General features: G+C 52.0%; 9 protein-coding genes across 9 annotated transcripts; 5 read left to right on the top strand and 4 right to left on the bottom strand.

Annotated features, from left to right (window-relative positions):
* Positions 1–527: 527 nt before the first annotated feature.
* Positions 528–1984, top strand: N7468_001196 (serine/threonine-protein phosphatase; the record flags this gene model as incomplete). Its single annotated transcript, XM_058470493.1, has 3 exons — positions 528–544; positions 611–1901; positions 1982–1984. 3 exons carry the CDS (start codon positions 528–530, stop codon positions 1982–1984), a joined length of 1311 nt encoding a protein of 436 aa, XP_058333634.1.
* A 384-nt stretch (positions 1985–2368) lies between these two features.
* N7468_001195 (putative C6 transcription factor (NirA)) lies at positions 2369–5158 on the bottom strand (the record flags this gene model as incomplete). The annotated part of the gene is given in 5 exon segments (XM_058470492.1): positions 2369–2890; positions 2901–3494; positions 3568–3922; positions 3972–4911; positions 4972–5158. 5 exon segments carry the CDS (start codon positions 5156–5158, stop codon positions 2369–2371), a joined length of 2598 nt encoding a protein of 865 aa, XP_058333633.1.
* A 2388-nt stretch (positions 5159–7546) lies between these two features.
* N7468_001194 (uncharacterized protein) lies at positions 7547–8572 on the top strand (the record flags this gene model as incomplete). Its single annotated transcript, XM_058470491.1, has 1 exon — positions 7547–8572. The coding sequence occupies one exon, from the start codon at positions 7547–7549 to the stop codon at positions 8570–8572; it is 1026 nt and encodes a 341-aa protein (XP_058333632.1).
* Positions 8573–8598: 26 nt separating this feature from the next.
* N7468_001193 (uncharacterized protein) lies at positions 8599–8994 on the top strand (the record flags this gene model as incomplete). Its single annotated transcript, XM_058470490.1, has 1 exon — positions 8599–8994. The coding sequence occupies one exon, from the start codon at positions 8599–8601 to the stop codon at positions 8992–8994; it is 396 nt and encodes a 131-aa protein (XP_058333631.1).
* Positions 8995–9709: 715 nt separating this feature from the next.
* Positions 9710–11268, bottom strand: N7468_001192 (uncharacterized protein; the record flags this gene model as incomplete). Its single annotated transcript, XM_058470489.1, has 4 exons — positions 9710–9739; positions 9805–10081; positions 10138–10804; positions 10872–11268. 4 exons carry the CDS (start codon positions 11266–11268, stop codon positions 9710–9712), a joined length of 1371 nt encoding a protein of 456 aa, XP_058333630.1.
* Positions 11269–11974: 706 nt separating this feature from the next.
* Positions 11975–15293, bottom strand: N7468_001191 (DNA ligase (ATP) DNL4; the record flags this gene model as incomplete). The annotated part of the gene is made up of 7 exons (XM_058470488.1): positions 11975–12003; positions 12087–12483; positions 12531–12636; positions 12689–12821; positions 12878–13009; positions 13065–15178; positions 15232–15293. 7 exons carry the CDS (start codon positions 15291–15293, stop codon positions 11975–11977), a joined length of 2973 nt encoding a protein of 990 aa, XP_058333629.1.
* Positions 15294–16153: 860 nt separating this feature from the next.
* On the bottom strand, positions 16154–17244 carry N7468_001190 (uncharacterized protein; the record flags this gene model as incomplete). Its single annotated transcript, XM_058470487.1, has 3 exons — positions 16154–16777; positions 16862–16979; positions 17057–17244. 3 exons carry the CDS (start codon positions 17242–17244, stop codon positions 16154–16156), a joined length of 930 nt encoding a protein of 309 aa, XP_058333628.1.
* Positions 17245–17912: 668 nt separating this feature from the next.
* On the top strand, positions 17913–19486 carry irs4 (the record flags this gene model as incomplete). Its single annotated transcript, XM_058470486.1, has 2 exons — positions 17913–18980; positions 19049–19486. 2 exons carry the CDS (start codon positions 17913–17915, stop codon positions 19484–19486), a joined length of 1506 nt encoding a protein of 501 aa, XP_058333627.1.
* Positions 19487–20434: 948 nt separating this feature from the next.
* N7468_001188 (uncharacterized protein) lies at positions 20435–23073 on the top strand (the record flags this gene model as incomplete). The annotated part of the gene is made up of 10 exons (XM_058470485.1): positions 20435–20523; positions 20583–20628; positions 20754–20901; positions 20953–21136; positions 21186–21753; positions 21803–21841; positions 21891–21959; positions 22007–22266; positions 22318–22964; positions 23024–23073. The coding sequence occupies 10 exons, from the start codon at positions 20435–20437 to the stop codon at positions 23071–23073; spliced, it is 2100 nt and encodes a 699-aa protein (XP_058333626.1).
* Positions 23074–23259: the final 186 nt, after the last annotated feature.

Here is a 23259-nt window from a genome sequence, read left to right as displayed (position 1 = left end):
ATGAGGATGTGTGGAAAATGGGCGTGGTTGCTTTCGCTCAATCCTTATTTCTTTTTCCCTTTTTTCAAGCCATCGGAGAAGGCCGATGTGAGAGCCGGAAAGAGTGTGGTAAGAGAGAAAGAGTGCGGTAAGAGAGAAGGATGGTGGGAGTGTCTATGAAGACAATTGGACCTCCACCAATTGACCGGTCTGATCAACTTTGGAGGAAAGGGTGTCGGAGTGGGTGGTGTGGTTGCGGGCGGCTGAGGTTGGTGAGTTTCCCAAGGGATCCATCGAATCTTATCTTGGTCAACTTTAATTGGCTGGTGCCCGCGACGCAGAGTTCACGGATGATCCGCGCCCATTCTAACTTGTTCGCTATCTCGCGCGCTTTTGGCCATGGCGTCACGACAATAAATATGTGTGCATGAAATACACTTTTTTTTGAGATCGCAGTGTTTCATTCTACCAGGGGCTTCCTCCCCACCACATAGCTCTAAGCTGTGCGCATCTATTACCACCGATTCTAATCCTCATCCCACGCCGAAATGAGTGATCTCGACCGGTAACGCTATAGCTCCAAACCCCTCACCGACGACCCTCAACTGACCGCGGGTCCTTTTTCCTACAGGGCGATTGAGCAGCTTCGGGCTTGCCGTCTGATTCCCGAATCCCAAGTGCGTGAGCTGTGCTACAAAGCACGCGAGCTCTTAATCGAAGAAGGCAATGTCGTCTCCGTGGATGCTCCAGTCACCATCTGCGGCGATATCCACGGCCAGTTCCACGACCTGATGGAGCTATTCCGCGTTGGCGGCGATGTGCCAGATACCAACTACTTATTCATGGGTGACTTTGTTGACCGTGGCTTCTACTCCCTCGAATCCTTCCTTCTTCTCCTCTGCCTCAAAGTGCGCTACCCAGACCGCATCACCCTTATCCGCGGCAACCACGAGTCCCGCCAGATCACAACCGTCTACGGTTTCTACGATGAATGTATCCGCAAATATGGGAGCGCAAACGTCTGGCGCTATTGCTGCGAAGTCTTCGACTACCTGGCGCTGGGCGCTATCGTGCTCGGCGCTAGCTCGGAGCTGGAACCCACCGGTCCGCCCATTGTAAATGAAACCCAGTCGAGCATGCCTCTCGACGATGATGAATTGGAGACCGAAGTGCTCAACTCTCGCGGCGAAGTCACAATGAGTACCTACCGTCCGCGCAACCGCTCCTCTTCAGATTCCTCGGATACGTCCCGTAATATCTCCCCGCCCCGCGATATCTCCGCCGCTCCGGGCCAGACAGCAGGCGCGCCTTTGCGAGCTGGAGCCCCGGGGACTGGTGCAAGCTCTGATGGTAATGGCAGCGCAACAACCACCCGCACAGGAGCTGTTCTCTGCGTGCACGGCGGCTTGTCGCCGCTCATCGACTCGGTCGACAAGATCAGACTAATCGATCGCAAACAAGAAGTGCCGCACGAAGGCGCCATGTGCGATCTCCTCTGGTCAGACCCCGATGAGATTGAAGGATGGGGTCTCAGTCCTCGTGGAGCTGGTTTCTTATTCGGTGGCGACATCGTGAAGCAATTTAATCATCTGAATGGGCTATCGCTGGTTGCGCGTGCCCATCAGCTTGTCATGGAGGGCTACAAAGAGATGTTCGATGGCGGGATTGTTACCGTTTGGTCGGCTCCAAACTATTGCTACCGCTGCGGCAACGTGGCTGCCATCTTGGAATTAGGGGAAGATACAAGTAATGGCGGCACGATTGCGCGTAGTAATGGTGAGTATGGTCGTAGCAACGGTGTACTAGGCTCAAATGCTGCCACTACGGTTGTGAGTCCTGGGAGGAGGTACCGTGTTTTCGAGGCTGCGGCCCAGGACACAAGGGGCATGCCTGCGAAGAAGCCCGTTGCTGATTATTTTCTGGTGAGTTATGCTTATCTACTTTCTGGCTTAAACCCCTTGCAGTATCTTTCTCAGTTATCACCTGCTAACATTCTGCAAAGTGATATCCTTCAAGCACATCATTATCTCCTGGTCCATATTGTCTTCGGGATTTTGGCACTTAGCATCTCGTTATCGTTTGGTGTTACGTATTTGCGACAATCTAATGAACAGCTATGACGAATATATTATCTGCAATCATTCTTTCCTCACATTCTATATAAGTCGTTCAGGACACTCAAATAATTCAGCAGACACAACTCCCAGGATAACGCTAACTCCCCCCCGCCTTCCAGGTATCTCAAAAGCAAGACGCGAAGTTACAAGTAAACACCAGGCAAAAGACAAGGACGAAGAAGTGAAAAAAAAAAGAAAGAAAGAAAGCTGGAAAATGCCGATATGAACAGAAGAAGCTACTAGTAGATCTGACCTACCTATATGTGCGATTTTCATTCCCAGTGATTCTCATACCCCGGTGTTTCATTCCGAGTGTTTGGAACGTTTGGCACACCACGAGGGCGATGCTGAGCCATCGATGGACCGGGCTGGGGAGCCATCGACATAAGCGGAGTGGGAGACCCGCCAAATTGAACCGTAGACTGTGCTGACATTCCAGGCATAGAAATCCAACCGGCGCCTCCCCAGCTGTTCATGCCCATTTCCAGTCCAGCTGCTGCATTGTGATTCCACCAGTCTTGGCTTTCTTCGACAAGATGGTCTGTGCCATCGAACCCAGACATAGGAGAGCCATGCGAAGACGGTGACATCGTTGTCTGTGGCATGACCTGGTTTGCGGGTGGGTGGAACCACCCAGGTTGGGTTGAGGGCGTTGGTCCCGAGGCAGTCATAGCTGGTGCCATGTCATACTTGGCTTGAAGTGGTGGCATTGGAGAGAGATACGATGTGTCCGGTGCCCCATATGCAGGGTGCTGGGGTGGCTGTCCTGCTGCTATGTGCTGAGCAGGGCTAGTCTGTTCTGACCAGGCAAGTAGCGTGGGGGCGTTCGAGGGTGGAGCCATAGGCATTGCAGCTGAATGGGCCACGGGGGGGATTTCCAGCAGAATTTTGGTGCTGGACAGATGAGTTGCTTGGAGTTGTGACGCTACTGATGTTCGGCCGAGGGCTCGAGAGATCATCCGATGCAGGTGGTGATACGGCCTGATCCCATGACCCCCAGGAGCCCCATTTCGTATGTGTTCTTTCAAAAATAATGGTTGCTTCTGCAGGCAACGGGACTTGCCACTTGTTCGCAGATATATCCAGGATACGCAACGTTCGCCGAGCAGCCAACCATGCGTCGGCCATTTCTTCGAGGTTTCGCAGACCATGAACAACGTCTCGCTCAGGATTCCGCCCCGGCAGATTGAGAAGATGGATGGTACAAGCGGTATGAGCCATATAGACGACGATATTGCAGATTTGCTTCAGTCCATAGGTGCGTTTATAAATGCGCATCAACTTTGAAATGGAAGATGCTGCCTGAGTACAAATCTTGCGGGGCGATACATGAGAAGGGAGCGGTGTATTAGCCTTGGTATACCGGAGAAAAGGCCGATATAGATGTATGAGAAGGATCTGGTTCAGCATGCTATAGATCGTCAGTTTATGCAGGATATATACCATATAGGGGAGTTACTTACTGCATGACGAGGACTTGAGGCAGCTGCCCTTCTCTCGGCTCAAATTCGTGTGGCAATTCTTTCTTCCAAGCCTCAAGTCGCGTATGGACATCGCTCAGTCTTTTTAATTCAGACTGTTTTGACTGTGCCCTTTCCGACTCGGATGGAGAATAGAAAAATTTCATGAGGTCATTACTGATCTCACAGAGTTTTGAAATTTGTATGGCCACTGCCCTTGTTCGAGAGGGTTGCGCATGGTCCGGGCTTGGCCCAGAATCCGTATATGGCGACCAAATTTCAGTCTCTTCCTTCGGGAAAACATCAAATTTGGGAACATGCGAAGCCGATAATTGAGGCTGGCGGCCGAGATAATTCGACCAACACCTAGCACCTGTCAGTCTTGCTTATAGGAGTTACGCAAGGATAGACTCACTTGTCAATAAGATAACACCCCCAGAAAGTAATACGACGAGCATCAAGTTCATCCTCGGACAGGCCCTGCCTTCCGGTATTCCTTGTATCGATATTCAATCCAAGATCGAGAGCCATCCGGAAACTCAGACCACTGTATACCCAGCCTTTGCCTTCACGACCGCATCCAGCCTCACGGACGGACATGAGGGCAAAAGCCTGCACTGTGCACAGTTTTGCGTTCTCGTGCTCGTCATTCTCGTGGATGAGTCGCTTAGCTTCCTTGAAGAAATGATTCCCCGCAGTCGCGATATCTTGAGGATCCGCATAAGCGCCTGTCCACGAACTAAAATGGCAGCCCAGGGCCAACATTGCGTTCACAAGCAAGGCTGAGCAGTAGCTAGTTGAGGTCCTCCTCATATAATCTCGATAGAACAGGTCCTTTGAGAGAATGGTGAAAAATGGATAGTGCCATGTAAAATACATGGTCAACAGATGACTGATGAGCGAGTCATCCTCAGTCACTTGAGTCCATGATTTGACGGCATTCGGGTGCGTATCTCCTGCTCCTGGGGCGTCGTGGAACTCTGAATCCGCAGGTAGAAATATAAGGTTGGAAGTGCCACCGATGAATTTGCGTGAGCCATCGAGGACAAGTTCACTCATCCTTCCCGATAGCTCCGATTCAAATTGATCGAATTTCGATGGGTTGTCATCGCCGGCCAGGTCGCCCTTTGTTGCACCGGATGAGAAGCCCTTTTCCTGGGAGACAATAGACCGCGCAACCTCTTCCAGATCGTCACACGATCGAAGTTGACGAACGAGATCAAAAGCATCTTCCTCTTCATAGTTTAACAATGCTTGGATGAGCGTATGGAGAGTTGTATGCTTGGTGCGCATGGCGTCGGCATCTTTTTTATAGACGCCTTTGCGGCGATTATCAGAGTTAGGGTCATAAATGCCTAGTGATTGTTAGATTTACCCGGCGTGTAAGATTTGTCCAGGCAGAGAGAGAGAGAGACAGACAAGGAGTATGATATACGGATGAGCAAGCCGCACAGCTAGGAAGATTTCCGTCGCACTAGAGACAATCAATAGGATATTCAAGAGACAAGGGCTGAGATAAGCTACCTTTGATTTCCTGCGACGACAGGCAATGCAAGCTGTGCTAACGCAACGCCTTTTGGCATTCCCTCCTTCGGCAGACATTGTCTGGGCGTCTGCGCTAAGCAGGATTGGTGGTTTAGCCCTGGGACGAGGGATCACCTTTCTCCGCGGGAATCAGGATCGTAAATCCACATTCAACGTCGTGGCCGCCGTTCAGTGGTTCGATGCAGGGTCGATTCAGAACATTGTACATCCATCATCTACTGACCGTACAAGGAGAATATCACAAGGTCGACCAGCCGGGCACAGCAGACACGCACGCGACAGCAGTTGTGCACTTCAGGGTGTTAATTCATGCGACCGAGGAGTCCTTTACGATGCCACTGGGACTCGGTCCGAGCTTGGAGGCGCTGATCGCCTGCACCACTGCTCGGAATGTACAGAGACACCGCCGTGATCCAGATGAATTGCACCCCGCGGAACGACCCACCAGACAGCCGGGGGGATTAGCAGGAGTGATTTTTGTCCAGTGCGGGCACCCCGTAACGCAGAGTGTACAGTGCCAAGGACCTCTGGAGACAATACTGCGATTCCAACAGGATCTTACCACCTCGTGGGCTCCTACGACTTCCAGGCGCTTCCGCTGGGCCCGGGGCTTCCCATGCTTCAGCTAACCGTATTCTGATCACCTGACCAGCTTCCCTTGATTGGCTGTGTACAGCAGGTCGATGGTCGATGGCTGTGCGTCCAGACCTTTCGATACGTTCTATTCTGGGTACAGAGACATTGATCCAGAAATCCTAGCATGAAATTTCCATAAGGTTCCGACTTATAGCCCTTGGCATCAGATAGACACCTGTTACCGAGGTTACAATTTAGCGGTGGACAAACTGGTCCCTCGGGCAGAGGCGATGGATGCGCCTAAGAGAAGGAAGACACTAAAGCCCCAATAGATTAAAGGGAAGCAGGAATGTCACCTAAGGGAACAAGGGAACAAGGGAACAAGGCGTTGCCGGCCCCAACAATTTGACAGCCGCGGTGACCGCCCTAAGCTCTGGTCACCACACAAACCGCCTTTTACGATAGTTGCTTTTTCCCCCGTATACGGTGACTCAACGAGGCCCAACGGCTTCCACCCAACCTATACAAGGGCATTGTGTACTGTGTACTCCGTACTGCGGACGGAGTACTCTGCACACCGCAACACACTCGCTAAGGCAGCTCCACTGCCACGTCGTTCTCTTCGACTTTACTGTTCGGGCTTTCGGCAGTCACCCGTGACTCTGATTTGTAAATGAGGCGACGAACTCCTTTTCTTTAGATCTCACCAAAAAATAGAAAATAAAATAAATAAATAAAAATAAAAATAAAAGACCACTCTAAAAAGAAACATCTGTCAAACAAACCTACTCCCTATTCCCGACTCCCTGTCCCTTGATGTTTCTTTGGATCATTTGGCATCCCCCTTTCTTGCACTGATCGATTTACTTAAGAGGAATGCCGCGAGCCAATGGGCGATCTGGCGGGTCCTCCCTTGTTTTAGCCCTGCCCCTTATTGTGTGTTTTTCTTAGTCTAACAATTCCAACCATCCCGTGGACCTTCCGAATATGCTCTGCGGGTGATCGGGACTCCGGATTTAATTTCGAAATTTTCTGTAATTGATTTTGTGTGCCGCTGGAAACGGCATCTCCAACCTATCTACAGGGCACTCAACCAAACCTTTGAAAAATCCACCCCCACTGTTTGTAGGTTCATTTGGGTCTTCTATTGCTGGCCAATGGAGCATTTTTACAAAGCACGCGGTGATAAAGTACTAGCAAAATAGCCCTACAGCCGCAGACCGGAGAGTCCCGGTTCTTCAGCGCCACGCGGAGACGCTGCAGGGTTTCGACTCCATCGACTCCACCGGCCGAACATTCCATCGATACGTTCGATACGTAACGTGGATACGGTAACAATGCCACAGCCTGCCGCATGGGGCCAGCCTCTCATCTGCAACCCCCCCTCAGCCAATCAGACCCTACGCCAGCCATAGTCGCCCATTGAGAAACCTTCGATTTGCCCTACCGATCCACGCGTTTCACCGTCACACGCGTACCTGCCCAATACGCCTCTTATCATTCTTTGAAGTCACCACTCCACGTCCCTTTCTTATCTCCTCCCCCAAATACTGCGTAATCTCCTACACCTTAATTCTCTCACAACACACTTCTTTCACTTCTCCTTCTTCTGGCCTATTTTCCTTCGCTGGAGCATCCGCGTACCGCCCCTCTCCCACCCACTCCCTACAATCCCGCCTTTCCGCTCTTCGACCCGGAGCCTCCAGGCCAATCGGATTGGTGACGGACTGGTCATACTCCCGGGCACAGCCGCGGGAGATCAAGAGCCATCATTCCCACATTCAATGTATCTCGCGCAATCACTCGACCAGAGCGCCTCCGCTGGCCCAAAGCGCATCGAAGCCCGCTCAAGTAGTATGAAAATCTAAGATGATGGTACCACGAGCCTTCGTCTTCGGTTCAACCTCGCCTCGGAAGGCAACCCAACCGTGCCCGTTGAAAGAGAAGGCAGTGTCTCTTCCTGGGCAGCCCCCTGAACCGACCTTCTATCATGAGATGAGTCCCCGGGGCTTGTCAAACACCTCTCCGGTGGGTATCCCACAACGTCGAAACCCCCACGCCCCAGTGCGCCGGGATGCTCGCTCTCGCACCTCTTCCAACACCACCCGGTCGAACCGCCGGTCATCTTCTGCTTCATCAAATGACCGACCGGTACCCTCTGCAGTAGCGTCGATGCTGGATGCTACTGCCATTCCAGTTCCAAGACGTACCTGGTCCTCCCGAAGACCTCGGAAGCTTCCGCCAGGCAACCCTATGGAAGAGTTCAGTCGGATGATGCAGGAAGGAGTCAAGTCGAAAGAGGACACATTTACTGGAACGAGCAACTCTCCATTGGACTTGCTTCTTAGTCCCCTAGATGAAGACAATGAGGAGTACACCGGCAACGATCCCGAACTGGCCTCGCCGCGTTCTGTGAGATCAGTGTCGAGTGACTCCATGCCTTCGCTCGTTCACGACATTGGATCGCCCTTGAGTATCTCCCAGCCGTTGACCCCAGGAAGTCCAAAAACGCCGTCCGATAGACGACATTTGCGCTATTCGACCGTCCTTGACTGCGCTTTGGACCATCCTCTCCTAGAAACGGAGGTGGAAGAAGGCGATTTCATAGACATACAGGCTCATGCGGAACCGGAGATCCAAAACGTACGGCCGACCAAGCGAACGGCGTCATTTCGAAATATCACCAGCTTCCGATCTTCGTTCAAATCTAACCTGACGGCATCGTTGCGGGCCATCAAATCCGCCGCTCAGTCCGTTTCCACCTTTGCCACGCCATCTGTCCAGCCGGATGATTTCCTTACTCGTTCTCTGTTTACGATTACGCCTGAACTTACCGATGACCGTCGCCCTCCGCCAATGCAGGACCCCCCATCCCTGCATTACGACGATACCTAAACCCCACTCCGATCTCTCCTGCAGAGATGTACGTGTATCATGCTTGTCCACATGAGAAGCCTGAGCAAGCGCAGGCATGTGTGTCAATCCAGATGCAAACTTATCGTCGATCCCGTGGGCGTGGCCACCGACGCAACCACTTTCACGTGGTTTCCGCGAAAAGCCGCGACCAATATTCTACCTTCGACCCCGAAATCCCCCCCTTGTCACGCCAGCGGGAGCCTCGTGAGAACAGCGCCTTCCTCCGCGTCGTCGTATTGGAGATGAACATGCGACGCAGCGGCAAACTGCGCGATGACATCCCCACGCGGGCTCGTATCTGGCTCCCTCCTCGCAAGAGCAACCCCTACCGCATCGCCGGAGACTACGACGATTGTGATAACGACAGTATCCCTTCCCGCTGGGTTGGCCAGTCGGCTTAACCTGGTCGACCTTGCCCCTTAATCTGTTTTCCCCATCGCGCAGGGCGCGATCATTCCCTAGTACATATTTCCACCATTTTTCCTTTCTATTCACATAAAGCGTGGCGTTGGGCATGTCGGTGTCTCGGCTGACACCTGTTCTTCATATTTTCCCGTTCACCTTCTGATTCGTTCCGGGGTGTCTAGCGCTGCATTTTTTACGGCCCCGGGCCCCCTGTGATATCCAGCCTAGTCAACCAACGTGATAAGCCTGGATTCCTTCATTCGCTGCTTTATCTTGTAATACGGTGTAAGCCTTATCGAAGGCCCTTCATGAACTTAATCCCCGCAGCGTGATATCATCCCGCAGGTATCGTGACCACCCCGCATGTGCCAGCCCTATCTATCCGTCATCCGCCTGGTCCCGAATTGTCCCCCCCATAGGGTCTGTTCTTAGTGACGAACTGCGGTAAATCCCGAAACTTTGATACACAGTAGAGTTTAAGCTCCAAAGGGACTGATGTTCTGCTCCTTTATTTTTCCTTTTTAGCTTAGCTCATGCAGGGATCGTACCATCAGATCCACTCCGGGAAGTCTTGCCATTATGCTGAGTCGACAAGTACGCAGTAAATAAGAGCTGACCGGGGTTACCACTGTCTATCCTTCAAATCAACCCGATCTATAGATCTGAGCGGCCTTCCATCGTGTGAAACTCTCCTCTCCGTCTCTCACACGACTAGGACACTGGCACTCCAAGCAGCTTTCCCTGAATAGCAAGTGTATCATGGAATTGATACTCTCGACCCAGCGCTGAGACTATTATAGTCATACCCAGCTGCCCATTCCACACCTGGAAACCCGTTCAGCTAATCCGTATAAAGAGCCCCTAAACTCCTCGTCTCCCTTCATCCTCTCCAAACACCCCTTCTCCAACACAACACAAGCCTGAAACCCGTCCCTGTCCCCATCCTCCCCCAGCGCCGGCACAATAGCCACCATCCCCTCGAACACACTCACTGCGAGACTCAAATTCCGCGGCCTCATAATCCCAAAATCATACCTCTCCACCCGCATCCTATCCCACGACGTCCCAATCACATTCGCCCGCCTGGAAATCATAACATAGAGTCTCCTTTCCTTCCGCCTCCGTCCCCCGCTGCGCACGCAGATAATCCGGGATCGTGGCGTCGGAGACTTCGAGGATTGACCTGCGCACGGCCAGCACGGTCTTCGCGAGCCCGTCCGCGCCGAACATCGCGCCCACCTTCACGGGCTCCGTCAGCGCTATCCAGAAGGCGTTGCCGAAGAAGGCGTCCGGGACGCTGGGGAAGCGGCGCACGTCGACGGGGGTGGCTGTAGCGGGTGGTGGAGGCGTCGCCGAGGCCGAGGTACGGCGCGCGGGCTTTGGTCATTGCGCGCCAGGTCGCCGCCGCGATGCAGTCGTAGGTGGAGACGTAGAGGCCTGGCGGGGAGGGGGTGAGAGCCGCCTTGAGGCGGCGGCAGGCCGCAGCGGAGGAGAAATGGTAGGTTTCGGTGCTAGTGGCGGAGATGGGAGCGGGGTCGCTGTTTGCTGTGTTGCTGGGGTCTATCTTCATGAAAGTGAAGCCCTTGATATTCCTCTTCAGGACCTCGAGTTCATCTGCGCTTGGGATGGAGGTTGCGGTGAAGTAGTTTCGGTCGAGGATGGGGTGGAAGGATGGTGGGGGGTGGTGGGAGAGAGCGGCTTTGGTGCTGGTGGCGCAGAGGCTGAAGACGTGGTCTATACTCTTTGCGTCGCCGTATAGGTGGTTCATGCCCAAGGTGAGGATTATGCCGCCTTTGATGAAGTTGACTTGGAAGACAGCAATGGGGGAGTCGTCGCTTCTGAACATCCCGGCTGGGTTGATTCCGGGAGGGACCAGCTTTGGATATGTTTGTGGAGAAGACATCGCCAGGGAAGTGCTGGGCTGCCAGAGTCTCATAGTCTGGAAATGAGGCTTCAGGCGTGTCGAGATGATTGATACCGAATTTGACAGGTTCGTGGTTTCGCCGTAAGACGTATAGCTTCTTGGTCGATGGGGCCTCGTACAACTTACCCCCAAGGAAGGGCATGTTCGATAGTACATTTGCAAGGCCGGCCTTTAAGCTTGCAACGACTTGCGATTGTTCAAGATGCGCCGGAGCAGCGAATACTAGGCGCGGAAGAACCAAGGTAGCAGGGATGTTATGGTCATATTGCGACAAGTCCTGTCTCATGACAGCAGGCAAAGCCTTATGGCCTTCGGGCAAAACTTCTTCGACCGTATGGGCGGACATGATAGTTCGAAGTTTAGATTGGCCGATGTGGCTAGAGACTGCTTATAGAGGTGATGCCGACACGGCGGTATCATTATCCTCAATTCTGCGCTTCAGTGGAACACTGAGCAAGTATGAATGCCTTATGGGTGGCTTCGAATTGATATCTGGAACGTATACCTGAACAACAGTGCTAAGCCTGGCCTCTACTTCACAATTCCGTGGATCACGCCGAGCCTTGGAGGACTGGATGAATAAAGGGCTGATTACGGAGGGGCTCCTGGCTTCTTCTACGCTTAGACTTGGAGCTTTGGCTCTCTTCTATTCGGGAGATCTGAGTCTTCAGCGAGAAAGCGGGTCTAAGTGGCCCGAGAGCTTACACCCAATACTGACTATGGAGTGGTGGAGGCGTGTCCAGGTGGCTTGGATATTCTAGATACTCGTGCGGAGTAACGCTCACAAGAAAGCAAAGTTCATCAGATATCCTCAGGTAAGAATGGCTTACAGGCTCGGGCTGCCAGGTTTCCATCCATGCAGCTCCTGGATAGGGCTTACCACTGCCCTGGGACGGTGGGGACAGGGGGCTTGGTCGGTCACAAGAAATGCTCCCGGGTCAATGGACCCCGAATACGCCAAGCTGCAATGTCTCCAATTTGATGAGTCCAACGTGGCTTTTTAGCTGTGTAATTTCCAACCGGTGATTTATTCAGTCCTCCGCTGGCTTGTGTCACACAAGTGACCGCCGAGGCGTGTACCCTGTCAACCAGGTCAGTCCATAGCCAATGTAAAGATCCCACAAAATGATGGGCAAGGGGAAGCAATTCGAATGATAGACGTACTTTCTTCATCCAGTAATGTTTTGTTACTCCAGCTGTCCTTCACCCACTCCAAACTGACCAGGTGCGGCATTCTGCCTGCCCGGGTTGATAGAGATCCTCTCAGGGAGCTCAAGTCACTGGGAGTTAGACGTTCCTGATCGACAATGATATGAGTAACGTCGGGGCTTTCCATCTCGTCTGAAATACCGGCTCCTGCAAATTTACTGGTGTCTCGAGCGAGCGCAAGAGGGGTATCATCCAGATGTATTTGATAGAAGAATAATGTCAACCCGCGGAAAAGCCATCCGCAGGGCACCGTGTACCCCGAATTGACCCGTTCTTGAATCTGCTCCTCGATTCTGCGAAGAGCGTCGCCGCCGATGGTGTCATTACCTTCACTTCGCATCCGACTGAAGATCTATGTCCCGGTCAGCGTACTCCGCGAGAAATAGAGGTAAGGTTTACCTTTTTGAGTTCATCTACGTTGGTATCTCGGGCAAAACTGTCGGAAAATTGATCCACGTTCATCCGTATTTCGTCTTCTCGACCTTCAACGGTGTAAAACATATGCCTGTAAAGGGTGAGTATCTTACAAAGAAGGATGATCACACTCGAGGATTTACCTAGGTTCGAATGGAAGTAGTAGATCCGGAAGCCCCGCATCTTTTTCATTCTGATCGACACAGTCCGTCAACCAGCAGGGCTTGATGATATTATCCTCCCCATGCTTTTGTAACGATGCCACCTTAACGGTTTCTTCCAAAAACATTAGTACTTAGCTGACGGAGAGGCTTGATACGAGTCGAACTTACTGCGTTCGGCAATGCAGATAATGTCGGACGCAGCAGTGCTTGACTGGAAAATTTTGCCCCCATTCGCCTTGACCAACTGCTCTAGTTCGCCTTTAGATCTCTTTACAGGATCGCTGGAATCTGTCATAATGACTAGAGAAAATGGTCAGCAAAAGCCCGAGGGCACTTATGGACAGATTTTACGCACAGAAGTTGAGATGGTCAAAGATGTGGCCAGAAGGCCCGATGTATTGCACTTCCTCATTCTCATCATAGCCAGCGATAGCCATAGGCTTCTTGCCCGCCCTTTTGACACGCTTCCTCCGGGAATTGTCGACAGAGAATTCCTTTTCTCGATGCTCTTGCTCAGCATTTGCCTTCAGGTCTAAAAATTCCTGAACTGACAAGGCTGTCTTCCAATTCTTATCCTTGCGTAGCTTCTTGAAACGCGGGAAACGAAGCGTCAGTCCCATACGGAATTCGGAACTGGTTGCAACAGAGGCCGCTTTGACGCATACAACGATCGAATCAGATGGTTTGATCCACATATCCGGACGCTCGCACTGGAGGTCTCCACCAGCCAACTCAATGTAAGAAGTTGGTGGCTTTTTTGCGTCCCATTTGTTCCATTTCTCGTCTGTATGATGGCGAATCTCCTGATAATCCGCGGCAGTCATACCTCCCCCGACTTTGCAAAAAGACCAAAACTTCTCAGAAGACGACCCCCGAGAGGAATTGTTGTCTACACGGAGCCCACAGAGAAAGCTTGAAAGAGCACCGCCACGGTGCCCTGAGCCGTAATAGCCCCCGATGATGGTCAGATCAAGGGATTCACCAAACTCGGCCATATATTCAGGCTTGACTTTCATCCAATCATCATGACGCTCATTCAAGCGATAAGGGGATCGCGGGTTCTTCAATACCAGACCCTCAGAGGCCTCGGCAACGACCTTACGCAGGCATGCTTCAATTTCTGCAGTGGATGTCGCCTCCTCATATGGGTGGATCTCGAAACGACGGTGCACAGGTTTGATGGTTCTCGCTAGCGCATTGCGACGGTCACGAAGGGTGTATCGAGTTAAATCGGTTCCGTTGAGATACAACATATCGAAGACACGAAACAAGGGCCGAGGTCCCTTGGAAAAGGGATTCCGCTGTTCAGCTAGAGCGGCCGTCTTGAGTGTGCCAAACGGGACTATGGCATCTTGCTCTGGATCCCAAGTGATCATCTCGCCATCCAAGATAAGACTTTGTACACCATCCACGAACGCATTCTCGAGGTGCCTAGTCAGAGCGCCATGCTCATCGTGAATGCCATTCCCGTAGAGGTAGGTGTAATCTTTCGCCTTCCTAGACCAGAACGCGAACTTGCGCCCACCCGGAACCGAGCTATCAGGGGCCATGTGCAGTTGCATCCGTTCTCCGTCTAGTTTCTCCTCGATCCAGAATACAGGGTCTTCCTCTGTGGTACGCATTCGGGAAATCATTTTGTCAAACGAGTGCATCTGGAACTGAGCCAACTGGGGCTGAAAGCATTGCATGAGCCCGATCCCACGGTTATCCGCATCGAGTCGAATATTGGGGTCATATAGCTCCCAGCATACCCTCCGTAGGCTGCTAGAGATGCTGTATAGATTTTCGGCATCGGGATGCCAGACATCAAAAAATGTACGCTCGGTCGCCCCGACTCTCATCTGACGAAGGATGATTCGAATGAGCCATGTCAGCTCTTCGGGATTCATGCGCCGGTAGAACTCGGCAAAGATAGGCGCTTGCTGATCCTCTTTGGTGGCGGCAGATAGCTTATCCAGCTTGTCATTGACTTCTTCGATCGACATGTCCCCAGGATCTGTACGCATGGGTCGCTTTGAAAGGACGTCAAAGCATCTCCCAGCAAAATCACCAGCCATGCGTGACGCTGCGGATTGACCAGGCAGTTTCCAATTCAGCAGGTTGTGGCCGTCTTCAGATTCCTTGGTGATTTTCAAAATCTTGACGAGCATTTTGCCAATCGCCTTCTCCTTCATCCCGTACATTGGACGGTCGCGATCTTTATCGGGCAGGATCAGACGGAAGGCGGGATAAATATCGTCCCCCACTTCCTGCCTCCAGCGTGAGATGAATCGAGTGATGACATCGCGGCGGAGCTCGAATGGGTTCAAACTTGTGGCGGCCTTGCCATGGGGACCGGCCTTCCGTCTTGCTAGTCCTGGGTTTGGACCGGGCGGCTTCTTCTTTATCTGGCTCAGTGGGTCGAAGAGGTTCTTGTATAGCTCGTGGAATGGTAACGTTGGGTTGCGGTTGCGCGGTCGGTTGGGATATCTGGAATTTTCCATCGTCAGACTCTGACATGTTAGCGAGAGAGCTACACAAACGTCTCATCGATATTCTCCTCTACGTTGGGAGCAGGATCCGGGAGAATCTCGTCAGAATCCATGGTGAGAATCTGGTTGTTGTAACTGTCTGAATTCACCAGCCCCGGATGGTTTTAGGCAGACGGCGATAAGCGATAAGATAAGGAGGACATGTGGGACTGACTTCCTATTGCATATAACTAGCCCGTTTCTGAAGAAGAATTGCTGACTACACGATTTGAGGGCGTCGGAGTTTATTTCGGCGGGGGTTTTTTTTGCTCTTCATACATGAGTCAGGAGTCCTAGGAAATCTCTAATTTGAGAGCAGAGTGAATAGATCTAGTGAAGATGATATATCTTGTGGAAGATCTTACTGCGCTCCGATCTGCCCGCCGTGCTTTGTGGTACCGCGGGATCTGCGGGCCCTTCGAGGGTTCATGGACCAGATTGTAGAGGACGGCTGGACTATTCGCCTTTCACCCGAAGGGTTTTGAGATTCTTGAGATTTTTCATTATATAAAGCATTCGAGTGGTGTCTTCTAGTCACCACTCACTCGTAGTATAGTATATAGAAAAACGGTGCCGGCTCTCGAGCTTGAAGGAAAATGGGGTAGGGATGAGATAAGAGTCTAGAGGCATTCAACTGTAGGGGCGGATTCAGAAGAGACCGGCCTTCTGAGTAGAGAAAGTCTAGCCATTCTGACAGTTTATTAGGGTGCTAGGCCTAATTAGATCTACTATGAGATCACAGAGTAAAGAAGAATGAGCGCTGCCCTTGGTGTTGAACCTAGCACAGATGTACCAGTGGAATAGGTGCCATCAATGTAGGATAGGGTGAGAGACTGTTCAATCCCATGTACACTGAAATAGAGCTAGGAGAGATCTTTGACAAGCCGCCCAAATTTGGGAGACTGATGATATCTGATTACATCCCAGGGGCATGCTAAGGGCCAGTAAAGCCAAAGCCAGGTTGAGGATAGAGCGAGGAAGGGATGTAATCAACTTCTTTCGGAGTCTGCTTACATTCATCAGACGTCCAGTTGATACTCGACAATACCAGCTCATCAAAAGAGCACGCATTGACGTTCAGCGTCATCTCGGGGTTGTCTATCATATTCATCTGGAAGACTGGCCCTGGGTCTGTTGTTCCCAACCAGGACCCCTCCGCTTCAAGCTGTGACTCTTCCAGATCATTGAATAGAAAGTCATAGGGCATGTCACTGCAAGTTACGGCTGATTGACATGCCCTATTTGCCCAGTCAAGTTGTTGAACGCTGGGCTCCGGAATGACAAATTCGGAATTGACCATTGCCGTGGGGCCATAGACTTCGAAGTCAGAGGGTGTATTTGTGCAGCGATCTTTCGAGGCCGGTTCCTGAATTTCCTCAATCTGGAACTGAATAGTCTGCAAAGATTCTACTTGAACGTGTGGTATGCCCGGCATACTATTCACATCACCGGGCCGTGACTCGCGCTGTGATAGGTGACGGCTCGGAGGTGAAGGGCTTTGCTCGGTGGTGTTCCCTGTGAATATTGCTGGAACAGTTTGAGTATCTCTGGACTTCGGCTTCGAGCGCCTTTTAGTTGGATATGCACAATCCAATAAGCGGGTAGTACAGCGCTCGCATGGACTTCCACCACTACAGCGTACCCGAGCAGTGGCACAGCCAAAACAAGCACGGAAAGTCTTCACTGTGATGCGGTGGGGACGATCTCGCCCATCTGTATCCGAGCTATGGTGGCTCAACTCATGGCGATGGAGGGTATCACTGGCACATTCACGGCAGATTAGTCGAAGGTCATGCAATCTGAATAGTCGGCTCGCGTATCCATAGATACTACTCACGTCCTTGAGAAATAACGGCCGCAGTGATTACATCTGAAGGGCTTCTCCTTTGTATGGCTGCGCACATGGCGCTTGAGATGCTCTGGCCGCCGGAAGGTGTTATTGCAGATCTCACATTGGACATGACCGGAGCTGGGTCCTGCTTCGCCAGTGCCAGTGTGGAAGCCGTCTGTACTATCCGAGTTCATTGAGTGGTCTGAATCTGGAGTTCCAGGATTCATCCTGCTCAGGCCCAAAGGCATGGTGGGGACATGAAAGCTGAGTTGGAAAAGACAGAAAAGGCATTTTTAAAAGGTGGTACCATCGCATAATGTCTCAACTACGCTAACCATGTGTGAGGGTTAATTAGAAAAGAGGGGCTTTGAACGACCGGGGAGGGGACCACCACATGGGGACAAGGGTTGGGTACGACATGGGATAAATCCAAGTCCATTCAGGCCATTCAGACCATTCGGATCAGTCCGCTCATGTGGCAGGAGGTGGAGCTGCAGCGGAGAAATTTAAACGGGCGTCCAGTTCGGTTAAATTGGGGATCTGGGGTTAAAGAAGCCGCAAGGATACTCGGCTCCACCGATTGCGTTCGATTGGACGAGGAATCAAACTCTAGTGACGTTGCGATCGACAAGTTGGCATCTGCTGCTCTCTTGGGTCTCGGCTCTGGCTCCAAGTTGCGATGCTATCTTTGAAGTTCTTTGTAGGGGAAATTACTGAACGCGTGGCTGGTGTGCACGGGCGCTTGCAGTGGGCCGGATTGTTTTTTAGTCTAGTTTTCAGCTTTCTTCCCTCCATGAACCCTCACCACCAGGCCATCTAAATCCCAGACTTTGGCGTGCGGCTTCGGCGGAGTTTCGATTCCATGAATGGCGAGATTGCCGCGAACCGCCGGATGGCTGGGGAAGCCATCCGAAATGACTCCGCACGCCAAGGCGCCGCTATCGCCTTTCGACACACTCGATCCTCGTCCACGGTGGCTGCCCAATCGTCTGCAGCAACTGCGGCCGCGCTGGCCGGCAGGTCAAATCGAAATAATACCCGTCAACAGCAGGAAGCTGCGCCGGAGGTGGGCTCAGTGAAAGATAAAATTGGGAGATTTGCCGCAAATTCTCTTGCACCTCCGACTAGCGCTCCCTCACAAACCCGAGGTTCAACACCATCTATATCACCCTCTCCCGAGCACATAGCCGCTCGTCTTGCTGCCGCAAGATCTCCTGCGAGGAAACCAGAACCCGCCGTCGATGCCGCTAGAATCGGGGCCATGCGCAGCGCCAGCCGCATGCAATCCCAATCACGATCACCCGCGCCGGAGCGCGAGCTCAGATCCCCGACCCCCGTGCGTCCATACCGTGCCAGAGAAATTGCCGTGGAACGAATGCTCCAAGATGACACCACACTGCCCGCCTCCGACCTAGATGTAGGGGCTACAAGCTCCCCGTCAGAACATTCAGCACGCTCGAGAGCTGGCTCCGTACAATCTAGAGCAAGTAGTGTTAAAGAGCAGACACCCAGCCTCCAACCACCAGTCGTCAATAGACCACCTACCATCACTAGAGCATCCCCCGAACCACCAGACGACCCAAAGCTGAAGCCAAGTGTTCCACCACGGTCTATAAGGCCAGCTCAAGATTCGTTGAGAAAGCCGGTCCACGCCGGCAGCCAACTACGATCTCCAACACCTGGCCTCGCCTCCGTGTCTGGTCGGTCACGAGGCAGCAGCTCAAGTGCAGTCGATGAGTTCAATGGAATCGACGAAGAAGCCCTTTCTAATGCCATTGTCGCCTCTTCCCTAGCATCTGCCCGCGCACCTGCCCGCGCACCGACCGCGACACCGACACCCCCTCCCCCCCCCGCCGCCGACGGGCGCGATCTCTCTTGCAATTGGCACCATCTATCGGAGATCTATCCAGAACGCCAAGCCCGCCAAAGAGTATGCCGCATACCCTTCGCGGCATGCCGAAGGCCGATGTAGCGGAAACAGGCCGCCGCTACCACAAGAAGAATATTCTCCACAAACACCCTCATAAACACCACGAGGGTGACCGGAAACGGTGGAAGCAGGAGGTCACCGAGAAGGAACGCAAGCGCTATGAAGGCGTTTGGGCCTCGAACAAGGGGTTGCATATCCCGCCAGACACGAATCTGCTCGACGGAGCGGGTAGGGGACCACCTCCTAGCGACATGGTTTTGAATCTGGTTGTACGAGAGATCTGGTCCCGCAGCCGGCTTCCACCCACGGCCCTGGAACAGGTGTGGGACCTCGTGGATCACCGTCATGTCGGACTCCTCAGTAAAGAAGAATTTGTGGTTGGAATGTGGCTGATCGACCAGCAGTTGAAAGGCCACAAGCTGCCGGCTATTGTCCCGGAGAGTATATGGAATAGTGTCAAATATGTGACCGGAATCAAGCTCTCATCTATTCGACCGAAGGGCTGAGAAAAAAAAAAGAAGAAGAAGAAGAGAAAAGCAAAAAAAGGAAAAAGAAAACTACCTTACAGTACTCTTGTGTAGCATGGATATAGTCGAACCTGTGAAGCTACCACATATAGGTTGGTGATCCCGACTGCGCAGGCTCCCGGGGAGAACCTTAGAACAATCCAAAAAAAAAAAATGCGCTACGGCCACATTTGACGTGCTAGTAACTGCGTAGAAACGGCATCGACATGCATGAAATGTTCTCCCCTTCGTGCTTGGGATCCAACCCCGAAGAGGGATTGACTCGGCTCATTCTTCCAGTGGCAACCGTAGCTGCGTCCAAAGCCAGTCCTCGTACTGGGATACCTTCCCCCTTTCCCCAGGATCTATCGATCTGCAAGGTGTCTATCTGCAAGGTGTCTCTAGATCTGCACCGGATCCGCGCGCACAGCTCCCCGTTTGGAAATCGACGGCCCTTGATTCGCTAGTCACATACTTTTCCGTGCATGCCTTCCATTGGCTCCTCCATGATCCTCCATGTTTCGTCATTAGCTGGTGCCGCTGAGCGCGCTGGGACAGGCCACGTGACCATGTACCGAGCAAAGAGTCTGTGTGTAAAGGGGGGTGAACGGTTCAAAGGGTAAATCATGGATACCTATACATGCCGTGACTCGCACCATAATCTCCGAGGAGTTGGAGAAGGCTTCATGGGGACAGAATCGGTGGTGTTGATCCGTCTTACAAGCAAATCCCGAAACGTGGAGACTCGGGATTTGCATCTGGCCACGATCAAGCAATCAGCGCAGCAATTCTATATCAGAGCAATATTTTCTTCATTGGAAAGCTGCCCTGCCCTTGCGGCCCGCAGATGACCTTTTGGCAAGACACCAAGAGGAAACTAGAAACCCAAAGAGGCTCTGTTGCGGGGAGGGGATCTGCGGGAGGTCGAATCCTGTCGTCTGATTCGCCATGGACGCCTTTCACGAGGGTTTCTCTGCACCTCGTCCGGTTCGCAAGAAGTTCGCCAAACCACCAGTCAAGGTCGCCTGTTTGCCCTGGTATGTCTAGTCTCGTTTAGTATCCTCTTCGCTCTCCACTCTCGCTAACCAACTCCCAGCCGGGCCTCGCGCACTCGCTGTGGCGGGCAAGAGCCCTGCTCGAATGTAAGCGCCCACCTAAGCATTTTGGAATCGAATCCGCCAAAGTGACCTCCACACTGTGCTCTGGCTCTGGAGCGGGTCCGGATCTGCACTGTGATATATGATCGCTGAACTAACTTGCCCCATAGTGTCTCGCCAAAGGCCGAAAATGCTCTTATCTGCCCAGCAAGCGCGGCGGGCCGCGCAAAAAGAAGCAGCGCTTGTCCCCGTCCCCAGATGGGGAAGATCAGCAAAACGAGGCTCGCTTCCCCGATGTTTCGGCGGACTTTGACGAAGGTATGCGAGCTTTAGTCCAGGCTTCGCTCGCTTCTACTAACAATGCTCCAGCATCGGGGATGTTTAGTCAAATCGATGATCTTTCTCTGCCTGGCGCGGGATTGCGGCATTTGGATTTCAGTCAGGCGAACTCGGTGTTTCCGGGTTTCCCCTCCATTCCATTGGATCTGTCGCCGTTACCTATGAGTAACAATGCTCAGTCATTAGTGAGGCTCTATGGGAGCGAGCTCGCGATGTAAGTGGTGGAAGCCCTTGTAATCGGGTTACGCTAAACGACTGGACAGTTTGAACGCATATTACGATTTTATTCATCTCTATTTCCCCATTTTGCCTCCGCGGGTGACGCCTCCAAGTCCGGATCAACCCCTGCATTGCCCATTGTCTGGTTCTGGTAACTCTGAGCCTCTGATGGTTTACCGGCCTCGGTCTCCATTGAGTCTTGCTATATCTGCGGTCTTGGCCTTGATCCCTCACCCGGATGATCCTGAGCCAGCATCAAATCTATCAGTTCTCCGGCGGAGGACATATGCCCATACGTTCGCGCAACTAGCCAATTCCATTATCGAAGCCGAGAGTGATCTGGACTTGTCAACTACAGATCCTAGCCAGGCTCTCTCAACGCCGCGTCCGCCAGTCAAAAGGGAAAGGCTTCATCCACGGACGCCGGGAGACCTTGAAACCTTGCTGGCACTGCTGGTTCTTTCAGTATACGAATACTCTCAAAGGGGCAATCTTCTCAAAATGAGATATCGGGCTAGTCAGGCACTCGCACTGGCATTGGACAAATCTCTGCACTGCTACACTGCCGAAAATCAATTTTCTGAAGCTCGCCGAAGAGCGTGGTGGATGACAGTAAGGATCCCTGATACTATGATTCTTGCTTCAACTAATAAGAATGTAGTATTACTGTGTTATTCAGGGCTCCATCGTGAGCACTACAGTGAGTACCGGATATGAACCCACATTATTATTTGATATTAACAAAGCAGCCCCCAACAATCATAATCAACGATCCTCAATTTACAACCCCTTACCCGCGATTTGCGTCGGATGCCGAAGTACGTTCTTTGATCCATTTGTGTCAATCGATGCTAATCCACATCAGGGATGGTCTATCTTGATACAAGCGCAGCAAGTCTTGGTATCAGCGACACAATTTATTGCAGAACTAAATAACGGTCTTTCTTCACAATCGACTATGCACTACATGTTTGAAAGAATGCAACAACTAGATTCCTGGACAAACTCGGTACTATCACAAGCCGAGGTCCTGCCTATTCCTCTCCAGGATAACGACATTGGGGACTGCCACGAAAGTACTACCGCGCGAAGTATACGATCGATAGCTCACATCAAACTCTCCAGGTTTGTTTCATCATTCTACCCATCTATAATTAGCTCTTAACATCTTCACAGTGCGCAAATCAAGACCCATCGCTTCCGCGCGTTCTCCGATATTCCTATCTTCATTAAGAAACACTGTGACTTGACAGCCGCGACTAATCCCGGTTCCATTCAAGACAATAAAATTCAAGGCTTATCATCAGCCCACCAACCTCACAACATCTCATGCTCATGCAGCAGTCTAGACCAATTCCAGCGCGCCTCATCAGCGGAATACATGACACCATCCGACTCATCGACTTCGTCCGATATCCACCCCAATATACCTCAATACCCCCAAATACCCTTTGCCCCCGGCTTCCCTTACAGCCCACAGCAGTCAGCTAAGATCTGTCTTCGCGCCGCCCTTGTGATATCTCGCACGTTCGAAAGCCTGCCATACCCGCAGCCTCTCACGAGTAGCCACCACAATCGCTCACCGCAACGCCTGCCTCGGACGATGCCTTCGTTCGCATGCTGCCTGATGCAGAGTAGCTATGCAATGTTCATGATCTTCTACAAAGCTTCCGTTGCGAAGCAGTTTTCTCCGAGCTCCGAGCGGGACCTTATGGGTGACTCAACGGACCGCCTCATTGAGGAGTTGAGGCAAGGGCTTGAAAAGATTATCGTGGCCGTGTCAAATTATTCCATGGCCTTTGAGGCCTTGGATGGCATGCGAGGTGAGTTCCTCCGGCACCATTCTCATTGTTCACTCTTTTAACTTTCTATTCTCTTCAAGATGAAATTCAAGGCGCTTATCAGACGGCCTTTCCCAACGCCAATATTTGAGCACGATGATCTGGTTGGAATATCTATGATGCATTACTGAACCTCATCACTATTTGCATTTTCTGTTTTTTAGATACCTCTTCACATCGTTAGACGGATGTCAAGCGTGCTATTTTGACCGGCTGGTTTGCTCATTTTCTTTTAATAATCCCGTGTTTTCTTTGTATTATACCGAGAGCAGTTGCT

The sequence above is a fragment of the Penicillium chermesinum genome (assembly GCF_028974085.1).
Source record: "Penicillium chermesinum strain IBT 19713 chromosome Unknown utg000002l:1.0-5270490.0:1.0-5274688.0, whole genome shotgun sequence".
Taxonomy (NCBI): Eukaryota; Fungi; Ascomycota; class Eurotiomycetes; order Eurotiales; family Aspergillaceae; genus Penicillium; species Penicillium chermesinum.
The sequence above is the reverse complement of the archived record's forward strand: the minus strand, read 5'-3'. Positions and strand labels throughout refer to the sequence as shown.